This window comes from Apteryx rowi, unplaced genomic scaffold, assembly GCF_003343035.1.
Source record: "Apteryx rowi isolate R43461 unplaced genomic scaffold, aptRow1 scaffold_69, whole genome shotgun sequence".
Lineage (NCBI taxonomy): Eukaryota > Metazoa > Chordata > Aves > Apterygiformes > Apterygidae > Apteryx > Apteryx rowi.
In genome coordinates, this window is record NW_020450971.1 from 2,302,408 (window position 1) to 2,322,515 (window position 20,108).

Below are 20,108 nucleotides of genomic sequence, written 5' to 3' on the forward strand. Positions count from 1 at the left end.
AAGGTCTTCTATTCCTGCTGCATTATAACCACCTGCTTGCTCAATATCCATTTGAAATTCCAGGTGCAAAAATGAACAACATACTTATTTCTTATTCTTTCCATTCGTATTTCACCAATATGTTTAAGCAGAGATGAAAAGCAGCACAGTTCTGTGTTAACCTTGTACCATTTTGTACTTTTGAATTCAAAAATTAACTGTTCAGCTTCCCTGCCACAAGACCCCTCAGTTTTAAACTGATGCCCTTTATTTTTCCAAAAGGCATGTATCATTACAAATAGCAGGAGCTGTAAGCGTAGAATTGGTTCTCCGAGTTATGGAATTTGCCATTTTTTGCAACAAAGCAGAATTTGTGACAGCCCTCTCAGATCACCTTTTGCAAAACGACGCTGCATCATATTGGGTTTACTTATACATTGCACTCACCTTCATCCGATTTTGTAACAGACGGAGGGTTGTTTACAAGTTCCTCTGCGTTTCCTTCTCCACCTCCACGAGATCTTGAATTCCAGACTTTAATGACTTCAACATCATTATCACTGCCACTTCCACTTGAGCTACACTCTTTCCTCACTTTTTTCCCCTTGGATTTTTTTTTCCTAGAAACATAAAATTATACACTCCTTTATTTCAAAAATATTCTACTGCAAGAGAAGGTATTATAAATAAACATTTACTTTTATACAAATCACTTAAGTTCTATTAGGGAAATAAATCCAACAACAAACAACAAATAAAAGCTCAATTACTTTGCATAATCATCAGAGCTTAAACTCATTGAAGTTTCATCGGAATCTGAAGCTATGAACTCATCCAGACTGTCTTCATCAAAATAGCCCTCAAAAGAGAAAAAACAGAAATTTTATTAAGTACTCTCATCCAGAAGCTTTTATTAAACCTTTAGCCACCTGCTTATTCTTCATTTAAACAATGGTAAGTTCCACAAAGGATCAGCCTTGCAAAACGTTTTAAGAATGACAACATATCCAGAAATAAAAAATGACAAAAACAGCAGCAAAATCACTCTACCCCACAGCAACAAAGATTTCCATTAATTTGATGAAACTTTACCTAGCATTTGGCATAGCTTATTTGGAAAGTTCTCAATACAGAGTATTTTGATATATCTAATTTACCTTATTTTCTTTGCTAATATAATCCAGCTGCAAACACCAAGGGTGAGTCCAGATTCTGCTCAACATCTGGAAATCCTGGAATAGCTTAGCTCCAGCTTTGCCTCTTCCACCTTCACTGCCACTACCTACACCTGACAATAAAGTTCAGATTTTAGAGCGAAACCTTGAAGTAAGTTTGCCACATACTGTTCCCCTTTGAACAATCCATTAGTTCAGTACTGAGCGTTCTTTCCAGATGCACATCATATTGTAACGTCTCTTGTAAAAGAGGTCAAATTACTCAGTCACAGGCATTTTTTTCCTAGTTAAAGTTGTCAAAATTAGATTTCCCCCTTTTCTTGATAATGAGAAACATGATTACATTTTTACATAGAAGCGCATTTCTCCCCAATATAGGAATGAATCCAAATCCTGTTAAAAGTATAGTCATGTCTATTTAGGTTTTGTAGAAGTAGGCCTTAAAAAGCAGCCCGAGCTAGAAAAAGCAAAGTAAAATTTGCATTTAGGCTTCAATGAATTTGGCTTATTGCTTTCAGCTAACTTTTTTTGTATGACTGTATTAATCTGTTACAATGAAGTATCTAAAGATTCACAGCCTATATTCACTGTTCAAGCCCAAATTAGTGCAAAAAAGTGTTCAGAGAGCTAGATTTAATTTTTTTGTAGCCTCAATTACTCATTAAGCAACACATTAACTTGAAGTTCTTGAAACTTGTCATATTTCATGGTTATTAGGGATATTTATTATTTCATACTTACTACAGTTACGTAATTTAAGGCACATCTAACTACAAGAAAATAGAATTTACTGCCTCACAATTATCAAATATCTGTGATGAAACAGGCACAAAGCTTATCCAGTGCATTTGTTAAATAGGCAAGACAATCCCAGTAAAACACAGAATRTAAGTATTTTAATAAAGCAAATTCTTGATAGGTTTTATTTTTAGAACAGGTTCAGGTATCTCCCCATTTGAGTTCCCCTGTCTCTGGGAAATGCGACTGTAAGAAAAGCAGAGTATCTTAGATTCATCTTCCCTAAACCTGAGCTAACATCAGAGCAGCTTACTGCCCTTAACTCAAGTTAGTATCCCCTACAGTGTTTACACTATATTTTCTATGTAACAGAAGAACTGAAGCAAAACATGTATCATTTTTGTTATATGAAGGAAAATTGAAAGACTTGGTAAAATTGTATCTGAAGTATGTATATTTTAGTTATATGCCTCTGTTACAGTCCATGGGAAAACATCATTAAAAAAATACAGATGAGAAGAAAAACCTTCCCTGCTATACTCGTCTTCAGTAGGAAGACTCACTTTTTTATTTAATGAAAATCCAGATTAGACGGCTTGCTTTCTCTAAAAGAGGCAGTTCCTCCTTCCTCCCTTCTCTCTCGTTTCCCTCTTCTTCCTCGTATTGTCTCTGGCACTGATCACTGGATGATTTGATTCAACACTCCAAACTGGCAGGAAACTAACCCAAAATTAACACAGAGAAAGCAAAAAATGCTTGCTACCAGTTCAGGCAGTCGAATCAGCCCGCTAAGGAGTAAGTCATGAAACAGGACCAGCCCTTTAAACAGCTGCAAACGTAGAGAAGCTCAACTAATTTTGTTGAATCCTCGATGTCTAGACAGATTAATTAAACTACCTGTCCTTGACTGAGTTAGGGAGTGCATTTTCTTAGAGTTATACATTTACAAGCTAACTGTTAAGAAATTAATGGTTCCAACAATGCAGCAAATTTGAAACTGTAACAGGCTTACAGCCAGAGCAAATATTTCCCTTAACTTTAACAGACACTGGATTAGGGGCTACTTCCTCTTATCTGCTGCCTGCTTTATTAAAAAAGGAAATACTGAAAGCTATTGTATATACAATAAAGACTTCTGTACAGAGTAAGAAAAAAACATTTGTAATCATACAGCGCTAGCTCTTATGCTAATCAATGATCTGTAAAAGATCTACTTTGCTATCTCAAAACATGGTAGACCAACAAAGCCTGTGTTGTACAGCCTGAAATTACAAAAACAGCCCTGCTTTGTATCAGAAATAGGCCAAAGAATCTGTAAAACTATTGTGGCTGTGGTGATAAAAAAAAATTTGCTATGAAGAACAAGAGGAATTTAACCTGAATCATTCAGATGCATGCCTGTAAAGCAAATAGCTAATGCTTTTTATTTTTAAGCTAGGAGCTTTTGGAAGACATTTGGAATGATGCAGAAATGAACAGAATGCAAATAAGCTTCTTCTCAGAACATTTATATAAAGAAGAGCCAACACAGAACAGACTGCAGTATAGAACTAATTAGGAATGAGCACTACATAAAAGTTTAGGTTTGTAATGTACTGTTTTGAAGCACTATTAATGTAAACTTTTTTAAAAAAATAAAATACAAAGCTTTTACTCTTTTAAAATAAAAGGGCAAAGAGCAGTCTGCACTTAAACATCCAACTATTACTGGAGATATCAGTGGAAGCGAAATTATTTTCACTGGTCCTTCAAAACTCTCCACTTCTATAATTTACACCAAGCGCAGACAACAGCTGCCAGAATTCCAGAGCGGAAATCTAGCTTGCAGTGTGTCTAGGAGATCACAATGACATTATCCAGAATCTAAGTCATTAAGACAACACAGTGAATTTCACATTGTTATAAATCACAGCTTGATTTGATATACAATTAATCTTTCTTGTAATTAAACTCAGGAGAGTAACTAGAACAGAAAAATACTGTATAGTTAAAAACACAAAACAACCCAAAAGCCGGCATCCGCTACAGACAGGCATTTTAAGACATGGGGCTTATCAAGAACAAAAAAAAAAAAAAAAAAAAAAGTGGTACACTGGCATAACAGACTCTGTAATATGTTTTGTAGCCACCAGAAAAAGCAAATATATGCTTTAAGGCTTTAGAAAAAAGCTTGCCTACCATCAATGCCATACATATTCTTGACTACAGAATTCAACCCCTGATCATGAAGTCCATTATTATAAACAGTATTTAAGTAAACTGAATTGCTCCAGAACCCAGAAGCTGCTGCTGTGGAAATCAGTTGCCTGAGGCCTGGCCATGAACCACCTCGGCAAGGGCTCCCCAAGACAACCATCCTCACAGCCTATTCCTCAGAAGTGCTGCTGACATTTAGATACCGTGACAGACTAAATTACAAGCCTCAGTAGTTTATCTCTAATATGAAGTGAACAGCACAGCATCACACAGTACATGTATTTTTTTTCCTTATATATCCTTTCAATTAAACAAGTTTATTCTTAACTTGGAAGAAGCAAATCCCCAAAGACAGACAGACCAGTCAAGACTGAAATGAAAGCTGATGAAAAGCATGGTCACTGTGAAAAACAGACTTGTGGGTTTTGAGAACAAGAGAGGAGACAGTTCCCCAAAAGAGCCAATACTTGACAAATAACAGCTTCAGCTAGCATGATGACAAAAGGAAATTGCAAGGCTCTGCACTGCACTTACACCACTACATCTCTATTTTGAGTTCTCACCTTCCAATCTTACTGTCAATAATTTGTTTCTTTGAAGAGAAAGACATTAAATGAATTATGGTTTATGTTTAGAACAGGAAGAAAAAGGAGAGATGAACCACAACCTGAAGGCAGGCTACTATTAAGAGATGTAAATATTAGTATTCCTCAAAAAATATTTTTATGTGTAACCAAATGTTTTGTTATAATTCAAGTTTCAGAGTTGAGGCAGATTTTACAACAAGCAGGAAAAATACATCTGTAAGGCTGATGTACACACACACACGCAATCAATACAAAAAGCCCCTGATAAGAAGACCATTAATCTTGTTACCTGAGCGAGTTGTAGTTACATACCTGTCAAATGATCCAAGTAGTATTGGTACAGCTTGCACTGAATAGGTGTCATTCTAACTTCTAGAACGTACTCATATTTTGGTGGGAGGAACTTTGTTAATGCTGTGTAATCTTTCCTCTGTAATTTTACAAACAGAATTTTAGTTGTATAAACACAAAGATTACTATGCTGAGCTTAAAAACTTCTGGCATCTTAAATGACAAATTACATTGCATAAATTACAATAACTCAGATGTTTTCCAACCACAAAGTGAAAAAAAAMCCCACTAAATACAGACACTGTTCGCACAGGCCCTCTTACCTATGTATTTGTGGTTGTCTAGTCAAAAGTACATGCRTATATAGTATAAGACTATCTAGTCAAGAGTATATGGGGTTAACGAATCCCATGTCCCAGTTCCATGTCCTTGCAAAGGTGACTGCAGCTTCAATAGCCGCTCTAATAACTGTGTTTTTTGTTTTTTTTTAATACTGGAACCTTTTTTTGTGAAAGCATGGGTAGGTCAAGCAGCTAATGTTTGTATCACAAATTAACTATCCCACTCAAGTTAACTGTTTTCTGTTTTAAGGTATGTGACTTCTGTATACTTAGCGCCCACAGCATCACATCTTCTGCATAAGGTGCAATATCACACCAAGGCAACTGAAGAGCAAGGGAGCCAGCCTTCATTTAGGAAATCCAGGAAGGGGTTTTTTTTTTGTTTTGTTTTAAACCTAAGGTTTTTGAGGCAATAAGTTCTTCACCCTTTTTGACATGATTAATCTTCCTTCTTTCCTCTTCCCAATTGTTCCAGTTCTCACAACTTAAAAAGATAGGAGTCCAGAGCCAAGAGATTAACTACGGATCACCAGCTTTCTAGGCAGTTTTTAGGTAGCTAAGTTTTTAAATGTGTATTCTTTAAATACATATTTAAAATGAAATGATGATATTTCAAAATAACTTTTGTCCTTCTCTACCATATAATTTTCTAGTCTCCTAACAGGAAAATAGCTGTATTCTCTAATATATGTAAGTGTCCTATTGAAGATGCATCGTTTTTATCAAATGTCAATGTATTTTTGGTAAGACTTTCTAGCTATAACAATTAATCTAGATATCTAGTAATCAGTGAAAATACTTAACTCAAAAGTGATAGCTGGATTCAACAGACCACTTTAATGGCAAATTTACAGGGTAATAGGCCTTTAAATGTTTTATTAGAACAAAATTAAATAACTCCCCCCMCMCACACACACACCAGCTAATTCAAGTTAATTGAACAGTTCTTACCTGAACACATCCAGCTAACATCTCATAAAGAATATGTGCACGTTTCTTCATTACTCTGACATCTACCAGAGTGGAGTCTGCACACTGACCGTTCTGAATTGGATTTATAAATCGATTCCGGAATTCTTTAATTGAGCCAAGCAAATTCTCCTTAATAAAGTTAACCATGCAGTGATCTAGGACAGAAAGATCAGGCTCTAGTTGTTCAAAATGAAAAGTACAGTACTCACGGAAGGGTTAATTCTAACAGAAAATGAGTGTGTCTTATCTAATCTAAGTATCACCTTCTGCTGAGCAAAAAAAATTTTTAAAACAACATTTTCAGGAAAGGGTATCTTAAGCTGATACATACTTTAAGCACAGAAGTAATTTCCAAATTTAACACCAGATTTAAAACCATCTCATCTTAGATGCTATACAAAATTTGAGGGCTGATGCACACCAACACAGTCATATGACAAAATCATATTCATAGAGATTTTGCAATAGATTCAAAAGCATATTAATCAATAGTAGCAAATATTAGAGCATAATAATGAATAGAAGCAAATATTATATGTTAATTTAGAATGAAATGATCAAAACAGTAACATAAGTCACTGTTTTAGTAAGTTTACTAAGAACATAGCTCAACAATAGCTTAACCAATCTAAGTTGCTGCTGCAAGACCTGGTCCACCCTTTTCCACTCTGAATATTTCCTCCCCTCCCCTTGCGACATGCTGATGCTCATCTGATTCTTTGCTGAGCCACATCAAGGAACTAAACTGTCATAACGCTATTCGCTTCAGCAGTGTTAATTTTCCAACACTTCTTGACTGGCTCCCTGAGAGATCAGATGCATGCAAGGCCAACGCAAGGAAAGGGATGAGGAGAGGCTATAATCCCAACAGCTTCAGTTTAACTTGGCTTAAACTGTCATGGAAACACAGCTTAAGGCAATGACTTAATATGCAAAATGCAAAAAAAAAGAATAATGAAATGATATTTTGTTAGATAAAGAATCACAAACAGCTTTTCTAATCAAACTAAATACATCTGTAATTATATATTGCTGAAAGCCAATGGTATATTCAGAGAAATAAGCAATTCTTAAACCAGAGAAGAAAACTACTCACATTCTATAAGATTATTTTGTAGTGGTGTTCCTGTAAGAATTATTCTTCTCCTAGATCGAATAGAATTCATTGCCTTAGAAACAGCAGATGCTTCATTTTTTAGTATGTGCCCTTCGTCACAAACAACAAAGTCAGGGCCTAGAAAGAAATAACAATGTTAGATGTCTTCTGTCTTTTATGACCACGAAGAAGCTGGCAGCCTGAAGATGCCCAATTTTGCCTTATCAAAGTTTATTATGTTTTTGCAATAGTCATGTTTTAGTGATATTAAAGTTCTTATTTAGCCTTTGCATAGGTATTCACAGTAGCTAGTCTGGTAAACAAGAGTGTCRCTTATAAAAACCTCTGCGAGCGATTAAATACAGTTTGGCGATATATTCCTATAAAAACTATCTATCCATGCACCAAGTGTGCGCACATATATATTTTCTTTCACCCTATCAAAATTTCATAAAACTGTTTCTTAAATTCAGCTTATGCTGCCATCTACTGGTCACCAGTAAATTGTAACAAAACTGAAAATCAGGTAGTAATTTTTTTTTTCTTTCCTTTTTTTCAGTAAGACAGCAGATCAGTACTGGTATGGGTAAACAGTGCAATTTAAAGTCTTATCTAAAATATATGTACACAATCAGATCCGTGTAGCTGAACGTCCCAGCAGAAATGTCCGCAACGTTTTTCTAAGGGATAAAGGCAAGACGGTAGACTGAAATCCTAGACAAGTAGCACAAGGAGTGTCAAACACACGCCACGATACGCTCGCACGGTATGCAAAGCAACTGCAGCAGAATTATTACGTGTTAGAAATTGGGGTTTAAGATAAAGAATACGAAACTCGGCAGAACAGATCTACACACACTGATGGTTTTAAGATTTGGAGCGATTTCTGGAAGCTCTTTCCTTGGAAAGAGGAATAAAAGACATGCTAGGATACTGCTGGTCACTTTGAACGAATGCTTTACCAAATCTAAACTGGACCAACTCCAGTACTGTCACAGCCATGAAGTCAGCAGATGCCAGCTTTGGGGCCTTCAAAGGTTACCACCCAAAGCCATCAGCTGCAGTTAGCTATTCAGCGCTAAAAAGGCTGACATTTTAGGTGGCAAAGGAGAATTTATCAGCACGATCAATTTAATCTTTCATTATTTGCTGAGAACAGGTTCTCAGACTATAAGGGTAACTTTTATCCAGCTTCTAGAGATGAACATTAACTCTAGGAAAGTGAGCAACAGCAGAGAAAACCAACCAGTACGCCTCTGATCACTTGCGGGATTTGATGCTCATGCCAGACATCATCATCGTGCCATTTTAAGTCTCAAAAAGTGGTTTAAATCTTATGGGCCAACAACAGAAAAACAATCGAGAAGTTTTTTCCTAAGCAGAAAAAAAATTCCTCTTTTTAACAAAGTCTAGAAGGCGACTATGAAAATCCACTATCTGTATGAATTCCGAACACATTCAGACTTGTCTGAATTGACTTGTTTCTGAATATCCGTACCTGTCTCAGAAACATTTCCCCAGACCGTTTCAAGACCTCTGTACCTTCCCCAGTTTGCAGAGCACGCACGCCACTCCGAAGCCTTCCTCTCCTTTAATTTCAGGCAGACTTCTCTGCTAGCGACAGATTCTTTCTGTGGTCCTGATTCTGAAGCACCTCAGGACCAGCGTTTCCTGAAGAGTAAGGATCTTACGCAAGCGACCTGTACTACCAAGATGGTTTGGAGCTGATTTCTGGAACTTGAAACATTTGCAAGGATTTGCAAAATCTCCCCGGCAGATCTGACAGTTTGCACTCTGAAATCCCCATTCTCAGAAATGAATTTGGTCTAGTACATCGTGCTAATATCAGAATCAAAGTATACTAGAAAAGAAGGATAATGAAATCTTAACGATGATTAGTGATCAGGATTGTGCCAGTGCCCCAGAAATCACTGTTTCGGTACAGACTGTGATTCATGAACACGAACCAAGTGGTTAATTAAAAAAAAATTATTGTTTAGACTAAGTGTCAGTAGAAATATGAAAAAACTTAGTATAATTTGGTTTGTCTGGGAAACACAGCATCTATATCTTGAACAAATATCTTGGCTACAATTCAGCGGCAGGGATGTTTCATAAATTTGGATTCTTTTCTTATTCTTACAAAAAGGAATTATGGASAGATTATTTCTCAAAAATCATATAAATGAATGTAAAACTTAAAGGGACCTCAAGGGATCGTTTAGTCATTTAGAGAAAGTGATGTACTCTCCCTGACAGAAGTGGGAAACTCCACATCCTCTCTTCCACTAAAAAACTAAATGACCTCTGCTGCAAATCAAGACAAATTCTGCCTTTTCCTTTCTCCAGCTGATGTAAAAATCAACCGATAGCAGTCCTCTCTGTAAGCACATCTCTCACATGGTGCAGAATGGGTCAGTTCAGTCTTCTTTTTTCTAAGCTAACAAGCCTTATTGCTTCAATCATTCTTTAAAGATCAGTCCCCAGCTTCTTATCCTTCTTGCTGAACTGGCACACATTAACATATTGAGATCTCCAAAACACATTCAGTGAGACCCATGTATACAGTTCTCCTGTTCCTCCGAAGTCTACAAGAACTCAAGTCAGTTTTACACAAATGTCAGGTAAAGAGCTCTTTCCAAGTTAAACAGGAACGGAATTTTTACTAGTATTAACACACGCACAAAAATAAAATGACTGAAATGCTGCAAGCACAGCGCAACAGCTATCAATAAACCAAACAGCATTTTATCAGTGCACAAAGCATTATGGGAAGTCATTTGTTGCCTTGCGTGAGTACATAATCCGGCTGTTATTCCACAGAGCAGAGCTAGTTAATTAATGAAATCACGTCTCCCCCTCACTATTTCCCCCCCATAAACTTTGGCTAAACCTTCCCTTTCTGGTCCCCTCTTCTGCAGCATACGGGGCAACGTAAGCTTCCACTATAGAATATGTCTATCCTAGCAGTGTTCAGCTGAACCAGCCATATGTCATTAAATTATCACTCAAATACCAAATTTGCCACTTTTTAAATTAAAATTGCTCCCAGAGGCAAAGGTTCTCTCTTTTACAGTCACAGCAGTAAGCCAGCACATAGCTTCATAACTCTCCTTTTTTTACCGGCAGCCAGCTAGACTGCCAAAGCTGTGATTCACGGGGATAGCAAGAAACGAGTAGTGGTTGCTGCAAGATACTTCCCACCAATTTAGCCAAACAAAATGCGTCCAAAAAATACTGGATAACAACAGAAGAACATTTCTGCCTTTTTGTCATTAGTTTCAATAAAGAAAGACTTGAAGCAGCATAAAAATAATTACCGAGTTATTTCAATATTAGTTTTCCTGACAGTCTGATTCCAGTCTACCAACCAACCAACCAGAAAGATCAAAACAAGGTTTCCGTGTTCACGTGAAATTATTCAAAGCCTACAAAGCTCAGGGTGCTGCAGTTTCTGAACTTGATTAAATCTACCCCAGTTATTAACCTATTCACAAACACTGTGCTATCAAGTTGTCCCAGAACGTCTAAACGGATCTGGAAGCAGAACAGAACGACCCCCAGGAGCGGGATGCAGCAAGCAAGACGGGTTCACAAGGGGGCAGGCCTGGGAAGGTCACACCAGGTACTGCCTCCTCCATATACTCGCATGCCCAACAGGCCACCTCACTCCACCGTTTGCTCTTTTCCCAGTTACATAGCCATCAGAGGGGATTCTTCTCTCTGCAGAGACATAAAGGCTCGGCACAAAAAGAAAGGCCAACTATCAGGATACCAAAACACATTAAGAATAGATTAGATTAGGTATTGTAATCCTTCCACAGAGCCAGTTATACCCTGTGGAAACTTTCCCAGAGAAGGATGTTTCCTGTGCTATTTTGGAAAAGATGAGCCAGTGAAAACAACAATAAAGGAAATAAACTACAAGGAAATTAAAAAAGAAAAAAAATTAAAAGGAACCACCGGAAATCTGACAATTGCTCCCAACAATTTGAAGCATAAAGCCCAAAACAACAAGATCTTAGGTCTTGTTGAAATGTAAATTTGCCATTTTTAAAACAGCAGCACTATTCACAGTCAGAGGTTTCCTGACCTCCAGAGACTAACCATTTTCCAGCATTTGACCCTGCTTGTCTTTCCACCTGTTTACAGGGGAAAATCCCCACTTAGTTACTACCAGTTTGGCCACAGCACCCTGGCCTAGGTGGCTGCAGCCTACTAGGCTTCTGATTCTCTCAAAATACTTCTTTATACTGCTTCGCTTCTTATCTTTTGCAAGTGGTGATTATTCTTCACATCTGAGGTTTCCCAACTCAAAGGAAGATCAGTTAAAGGAGTACATAAATTTCACTGTTGATATGCTCAATTTTTACCAATATTTTAAACGGCATTTTCATCTTGATTTGGGTTTAACTTGATTCATCTCTCCCTTATTCTTCATTTCTTTTGTAAGCCAAATTCAAAACTATTAGCAGCTTTGAAAGACTTCTGGAAGTCAGAGCACGGACCCTGTAGTTCTGCCTGAAGACGGAAGATTACAATTAAGCAATGATAGGTCCATAAAAGGCACGTGCATGGATTTATCGCACCTCGTAAGCTCTGACTTGCATCAGACATCAGCAGGCTAGTATGAAATAATCTTCCATGCTTTCTTGGAAAAAGTCCCAAATTTTCCCTTTGGAACTACTTCTTTAACTTCTCTTCTCAATCTTGATCTTGAGCTATACAGGACTTCCAGAAACACTATTCCAGAAGTCCACAGCACTCATAAGGAAAACAGGTTTTCGCCACTGCATTTTAAACAATCTGTCAGTGAGAGGGCTGCAAAAAAACACTGGAAGTGTCTTCTGCCCATTCAATCCATCAGTTACTTAGCTCTGCTAAAACTTATTCCCAATTTTAAATATGCTCAACTTATTGCTAGTAGACTGGACAGTTCTTGATGTGAATGAACACCAGTATGATACTTTGCACTTGCAGTGTAAAACAGTAGAGAGTTGTGAATCTATAGCAAAAAGAAGTACTATTATCACTTACAAATATGCTAAATACTAGAGATAACAGATAATCCTTACAGCTTTTGAAGCTTAAAAAGCATCAATATACTGTTTCTTTTAAAAAAGAAAATGCACAGAGCTTTTGCAGTAACACTTGATTGGCTAAAAGCGCAGGGAGCAGGTCACCAGGGCTCCAAACAGCAGCTGTGTTGCTTAGGAAGCGGTTCTATGATAGATCAAGTGGACCTAAATTACAGCTGCTCTGATCCTGTCCTTTCCCCAAGCTCCAGCAGCACCTTCCCTCTTCACTACACCCTGTCCCAAAAAGCTGTGTGTCCATCCTCAATCTGAGCCAGCTCAGAGAACTACAATAGAAACACACTAATCGTTTCTGAAGGTTTAATTTTGGGCTACTTTATGCTCCTGAACCAATTCATAACAGAATCAGACAAATGCCCCTTCCAGTGCAAGGGAACGGGCAGGAGCATAAGGAAACAGCAAAAAGGCAGAACGATTAGCAGTTTTGATTTAAACCGGTTTCAAGTGTCAAGAAACCACAGTTTTTGTGTTAAAATTAGGATGGTGACTCAAAGCATAATACAAGCACGTTGATACAATGGAACAACAATACGAATATACGGGGATAAATAAAAATTTAACAGGCATTTTAAAAACAATTATATCAGATTACATAAGTGAAAGATTTTTCTTAATAATGGGATTCAAACTAACTCTGAACTTTGTTTTGACTCTTGCTGTTATACGTTAATGCTAAAATCTCAAATATTGAATTTCAAGAATCCCGTTCAAAGTTAAATACCTCATGATCAGTAAGCCTGTATTAACAAATGGACTTGTGCTATATGACATAAAAATGGAGATAACATTTTCAATACACTAACGTTTTTATTAAATAGGTTCCTGTGCAAATTAAGAAGTTTAGGAAAAGATGGGGAGACACACAGAATTTTAAAAAATACTTTAGAAGAAAAGTTTATAAGAAAGTCCAGGCATGCCAATATTAATCAGATAATAAAAGCAAACAAAACATACTCATAGTGAGCTGACAAACTTCCAAGCTAAGAAGCAAGAATAGCCATCATCAGCTAAACATGGTTTAGAAATACAGAAATGAATAATTGTTTTAAGGATTACTGAGACTGAAACTGCATAACTGCACTACTGTAGTATGTATAGAAAGCTGCCTAAAACAAACCATCCAGGGTCAGCTTACACACATAGCCATTTGATTTTTGAAGTGTATTTATCAGTGCAGCATAAAATTGCTTATATCCTTGCCAATTAGACTACTTTTCTATAGTATCAACTTATATCTTACCTCACCATTATGAAAATACCATGTTTAAAGTTGCATAGCAATAATTACAAAATGATTCTTCCCCTTAGAGGAATCCCCTAGTCTATTACCACAAAATCATAGCACTGTTATCATTTGAAACTTCACAAGATCAAGCTCGCCAAGCAGAATTACAAACCACACCAATGCTATATTTCATCAGAAATCAGAATTAATGTTAAAAAAAAAAAAGACAAATTAACTGTATTCTTGTCAACAAACCTAAAGACTAGTCAGATAAAATAAAAAACAGGAAAATCTACCTCCAGAATCTTTCCCTGCCATATCAGTATTCCCAATTCTGATCAATTTTAGCAGAAATATCAAAGTTATGGCAAAGGTACCCTTCCAAAACAGGATCTAAAATACCCTGTTTGCTGAATAACCTGAAGTAGTTTTCAGACATCAGTTGTTGGTTGAGAATGTGGAGGAAAAATTAGCAAATTTCACCAAAATGGCAAGTGGAGGTAATCCTAGGATTTTTAGTTCTGTTTGGCAATCACCTAATAGATTAGTTATAAGCACTTGAAAAGATTTTAATTTGATATATTTTACATAAATTTTTTCCAACATAGTTCAGCTGAGCTTAAAACCAGATGTCTATTTTTCCTAGACTGAAAAACTAAAATAAGTGTTTTATCTGCAATCAGTTCATTAGCACTTAATTAACACTTGTTTCTTCATACTTCTAAAGTATATTCTCAACTATTTTTAACGTGCAGTTGCTCCCATAAAGACAGAATTTCAGTGAGGATAAAGCAGTTTGTGGCTGTAACAAATCAGCAGATTAAAATAACCTTAGGCTCCCAATAGAGACACTTCAAATGACCAGGCAAAGCAAGCAATGCTGGCAAAAAAGATACCTACTAGACAAAGAAAAAGTTGCTAATGGTCATTCCTGTCAAATGCCTGTGGTCATTTTTGTATTTGACCTAATACACAAAACCACTGACAGTCTACTTACAAGAACGCAAAAGGTGGTTTCTGAACGACCATTTCTGTACCTCAGCAAAGGAAACAAAACAAAACAAAATGAAAACTCTCACGGACATTATGATTTTCTAAACAGATTTCCATATGCCAGATTACTTAGCTCATATATTCAAACCAGAAAGTATAACATATACAATGCACATGTGCATTAATTTTCACTTACCTGGATCAACTAAAGCTTTATTAAATATTTCTTTAAGTTTTCTACTCTTCACATTTCTGCCTTGTGCAAGATTGCGATACATCTCGTAGCCTATTATCATCACGCCTCCTTCATCTTGCCAACGCTGGAGCATATAGCTTCTCTCTTGAGGGCGTTTCACAGTTGCTAGTTCACAGACCTTTCAAAGGGGGAAGAATATGCTTGAATCTGCTCTTAAAAACACCAAAGTAGTGATATAACATTTAAATTCCTAACGCATATTAATGTAGGTATATTTTTCAAATAAAGTGCATTCCTTAACCTATGTTTTGAGTGGTGGACCTTGCCAATTAGGTAAACCAATTATGTAAAAGTTATTTCATTTTTAAGAACTCTTTTTAAGCCTTATACCTCTAGTTTCTCATCATCTTCTAAACCTTCTTGCCATTTTTCGAACTCATTCAACCAGTTCAAGGCAGTGTTCAGTGGACACACTACCAGAGCTGTCCGGAAATCCAGCTTGTCACAGAGCAAGACTGTGTGAAGAAAACTTACTACCTGCGAGAGAAAAAAACAAACAAACCAACCCAAAATAAAACAYTGAGCATTAAAATCCCAAACAGCAATATACAAGTGTATATACATTCACATAGGAAACTTACCAACCGTCTTGTTCAAACTTTCTTATTCTGCTTGTTTAACAACTCACTTTCTGCTTAAAATTCAATACACATGTATTTCATTTAAAGACAGACTTATTTCTCTGTCTGTTACATGGCTGCTCACATCTTTCACATATTGAGAGACACCTAATTTTGCATTGCTCCAGGTAGCTGAACAATTCCACAAATAATAAATTCTCCCTCTAAATTTCACCAATTATTTTCATAATTTAAAACATTTCTACTAGGTCATTTTTGGGCCTTCTCCCARTCCCCCCCACAACCCTTAAATAAGTCCACATCTTTAAACTTCATAAATGTATTAAGTTTCTTCAAAGTGAACTTCTTCCTCTTAAATTACATGTTTTCCACATTTTTTCAACTTACTGGCAAACTCTGGCCAGAATTTATCAGGTTTTCCAGGATTCAAATCCAGGTAGTACTTTCTCAAAAAAACTCTGAACCAGGATACGGAAGTCCTTTCCAAATATTCACCTGCAGCCAGTCTGGGTGTATGATGCAGATGATGTCACCTCCTTAAGGCTTGGAACTAACTCTTCTGATGCCAGCCAGAGTATTTCTGCTGGAGTGCCTGTTTTTGAGCCGTAGCGAATGAAGAAAGGACTACAGGGAGCATGTAACATGCTATGAGCTATGAGTCAGTGACTCTGGCAGCTCCAGCTCTCTCATACCAAACTTCTAATGGTGGAGACTTTGCTCTATACAACATCCTGTAAGTTCCTTCTAGATCAAAACCTGGTATTTGACAACTCCAATTTAATATACCAGAGTATCAGAGTTATGTCAAACTGCACGACTAGGTTGTGAACACAAAACACCAAACCGGTTTTAGATACCGCAATACTGAAAGAAATACTGGTGGTTTTACTATTAAGACAAAAGCATCTTATGTTCAGATGCAGGAAGAAACTACCCAGAAGACTGATAACGTAAGTCCTATGTCCTTGAGAGCCAGCAAGTCCCTAACTGCTTTATTTCCCCGATCCTTTACTGACATCGTTCTCTGTGATTTACAAAGTCTTCTAAAAACTTATCTTTGATCTAGCTCTTGTAAGAGCTAAACAACAAATGCCATTACAGAGTACTGCAGAAGCACTGGCAAAGGACCACATAAGAAAGAAAACAACCCAGTTACCTAAGTTACAAACAATGGTCAAAGCAATTAATATGTATTTTAAACTGTGGCTTTTTTTGATTATCAAGAAGTTACAGCCAAAAAGACTGTCAAATCTTATGAACACATGTGGATCACACAGAAAAGTATCTTCTGATGTGAAATATTTCTTCAAATTACTTACTGACGTACATAGTATATAAAGTAACATAGACTGCATATCATTTCTACTATTCTGCAATACCTTGCATATTTCCAGCAAAAGGTATAATCTAACTCCGGAAGAACCATAATGCCTAAGTCAGAATTAGGTATGTAAAACACACTTTTCAAAGGTGAATTTTGAAGTATGTGCGAAAATCCATTTCTATAGAATTGCGGACTGACAAAAACTTGTGTCTGTGGTCTCAACTTCCATAAACAAAACAAAGTTACATACCAGCAGCTAGACTTATTAGAAACATACTGTCCATACCTTGTGCAACATAAGCATTCAAGATTGAAGCTTGTTTTACCTAAACAGTACATATACAGAATGACTGCAGTTCCCCTGCTCCTCTGTAGCTCCATGTTACTCAAAAAACAAAACAAAACCAAAAAACAAAAACAACCCCCCCCCAAAATTCCCTTGATTCCCTTCAGCCTGTTTTTTTACAGAGGTATCTAAAGAATCGAAAGGTGTTATTCAAACCTAGAGTGCTCCATGACAGGTCCTGCATCTTGCAGTTCCCAGGTCAAGAAAGAAGATTCTCTCTAGCAGGATCACCAAGTCAAACAAAAATTGTCTCAACTAGGTCAGAGGAGAGCAGGATCACATATTTGCTATGTAACTTTACTTTTTGAAGAATCTTGGGTAGCAATAGGATTAGAGGGAAAACATAAGAACCAGGAAGGCATCTGACCCAGTAAGGCTTAGTTAATTCGAGCTAAGAGTAACTGACTCCTGCTAGATTCTCTCTGAAGATTTTTGTCTTGGAGTATACTTCAAATGTCTAAAAATAACACTCATGGGACATCAAGCCAAGCCAAGTCTGCTGTCTAGTAGCTTCCAGGTGTGATGAATATGTCTAATGCCAACCAGCAAGGCAGATGCGAGCACTACAGAAAGTAAACACTTCTGACAATTCTCATACCAAGCATACAAGTGTCAAAGACTAACCGATTGTCAACAGGATCGTAAAGCATTTTGTTTGCTAAGTTACTAACAACATTGCACCACTGGCTGTTGTCACTTTCAGGCTATGAATCTCACTATGGCACAAAAAGGTTGAGACATCTTTTATACAGCTTGGAATTCCAGTACGCCGATATACTGACCTCTCTATGAATGAACAGATCTGGAGCCTTCAGGTATTGTGATAGGGCTTCCCAATCCAATGGGGAAGCATTCACCACAACTGACCAAGATGGAAGAGGATGGTGAAATGGCATTTCCTCACAGACGCTTTGAGGATCCCATCCTCACTGTAGGAAGAAAATAACCTCTTTGAGAACCATCATCACCGTGCTAAAGAGACTGCACTCCAGGGAATGACTAAAGCGTGTCCATTTGAAGAAGAAACCTAGAATGAAGTGTTGTTGGCTGCTCTGTGATCTAGAATTGCCAGCCACAACTTCACTTGAAGTGTCAGGCAGATCTCCTAGAAAGTGATTTCATAGCTAAGAATTGATCCTGGAGGAAGAAGGCCCTGATTGAAATGATACTGAATTGAAATCAATTCTAACAGATTCCAATGTCTGCAGAAGCTGCAGATTAGACTTCTAGCGTTCACTTGAACTAGAGAATCAGAAAGGTTCACAGTAACTTGAAAATTCATTCCTTTAAGAGTCATTTCACCAGCAGTATCTCCCGTCTCCAGAAATGAGCAAACAGCATCAGAACTTCAATGAAGCCTATGATAGGGAAACCAAAATGGCCCTGCTTTTATCAGCAGTAATCTTGTCTAACAATAAATAGATTTTTCTGGCAAGATACACTGACAGTCAGCTTCCTGCAGGTCAAGAGGCATGGAGCACTTTCCCTTCTGAAGGCTCAGGATGACACCAGCTAAGGGCACTATCTTTTCCACCTATGAATGTAAACATTCAGTCCTTTTCAGCATAGATGAGACTGTTACTCTCCTTTCTTCACTGATCTCAAAAAATTCCCTTCCTCCTTCCCAGAACCAAAGGGAAAAGTTTCTCTGTCAAAGGAATTCCTGGGAACAAACGAGGCAGCAGAGCAGCAAGACAGGCAACTCACCCCATTACTTTGTTCACAGCATTTATAGTGATGCTAAATCTGGCTAAAAGCAAAAACAAAACTTAAGAAGATAGATAGATACTTGGAAAAAAGCAAACAGAAAAGGAACTCACTGCTTCTGACTACCCTCAAAAGGTACTAGCCTGAATACGGAGATGCAGGGAATCCAAGAAATCTCTGGATTTTGATCATTTATTTCTTTTGAAGTTCAAGGTGACCTGACAGGGCATAATCGCCTCCTGAGGCCTGCAGTCATTGTAAGAGGCCCAAGAAAAAGAGCTACGAGCAGTGACCAGTTTCAGAAGAAACATTTTAAGATGGGGATTGAACTTCAGGTTTTAAAGACTTACAGAACTGGGGAGTTGTTCACTGTGCCATTTTTAACATGGCAGAACAGGTGCTTGTATCAGACAAAGGTATACAGAAATCTTTTTGATTAATGCTATAATATTCTGTTTTAAAGTTACTTTAAGAAACAGCCTTCAGCAGTGTAAAGGAGAAGGAAGAGTTTACATGCACTGAAGTGACAAAGGAGGCTTGAACCTGAAAATCTCAGGAAGCAAAGAATTGTAAAGCCAAAAGAAGGAAACAAAGAAGCGAAAAAATAGTTCAAAGTGGTTGAAACTCCTATGGTTACTGCCAAGGCAATAAAAATCTCTAGTCTTTACTATTTGCAATGCACAATGACCCAAAAATATGAACATACAGATGGACAATCGCTGAAAAATAAAAAAGACCACCTCCCACCACAACCCAGAACAGTCTGTCTAAATTGTAACAAAACATTGTTTATCTTAAAACACAACCCACTTGACTTTAGACACTAAAAAACATAAAAAATGCACAACAAACCTCTGCTTTAGCAGTGTAGCAAATAAATCCAAAAACCACTGAGAAAAAGGAACAATTTAAAGAGCAATGAATGAATGAGGAACACAGTAAAGAGWACAACCTGCTCAAGATTAATTATTAAACTGGCTTAGAAACAGAGGCTCTTGAAGCTTATCTACTACTAGCTATATTCTGTTATTCTGGGTTGCGAGGGAGCTACACATTACTTACAATTAAATATTAACTTTTCAGTGAATATCAATTATTTCCTGATTTAATTTTAGATAGTTCTAAAGCAGAACAAGTGTATAGCAGAACTTGCACAACTACAGAGACAAAACCTCTTTCAGAAAACCTTTTACAAACTTTTTTTC

At 37.1% G+C, this 20,108-nt stretch overlaps 1 protein-coding gene across 18 annotated transcripts in view; it reads right to left on the reverse strand.

Moving 5' to 3' along the window:
• The window catches only part of ATRX (ATRX, chromatin remodeler), a 95,116-nt gene that overhangs the window by 26,923 nt on the left and 48,085 nt on the right, over window positions 1-20,108 (reverse strand). For all 18 annotated transcript variants that reach the window (XR_003256764.1, XR_003256762.1, XR_003256765.1 and 15 more), the window contains 8 exons: window positions 15,276-15,422; window positions 14,886-15,063; window positions 7,376-7,513; window positions 6,259-6,434; window positions 4,988-5,105; window positions 1,137-1,267; window positions 750-838; window positions 427-599 (listed from right to left, as the gene is read on the reverse strand). Coding sequence is in view for 13 of the 18 variants with exons in the window: in XM_026086319.1 (XP_025942104.1) it covers window positions 427-599; window positions 750-838; window positions 1,137-1,267; window positions 4,988-5,105; window positions 6,259-6,434; window positions 7,376-7,513; window positions 14,886-15,063; window positions 15,276-15,422 (1,150 nt within the window). In the remaining 5 variants the exon portion in view is untranslated. The remainder of the gene's footprint in view (window positions 1-426; window positions 600-749; window positions 839-1,136; window positions 1,268-4,987; window positions 5,106-6,258; window positions 6,435-7,375; window positions 7,514-14,885; window positions 15,064-15,275; window positions 15,423-20,108) is intronic.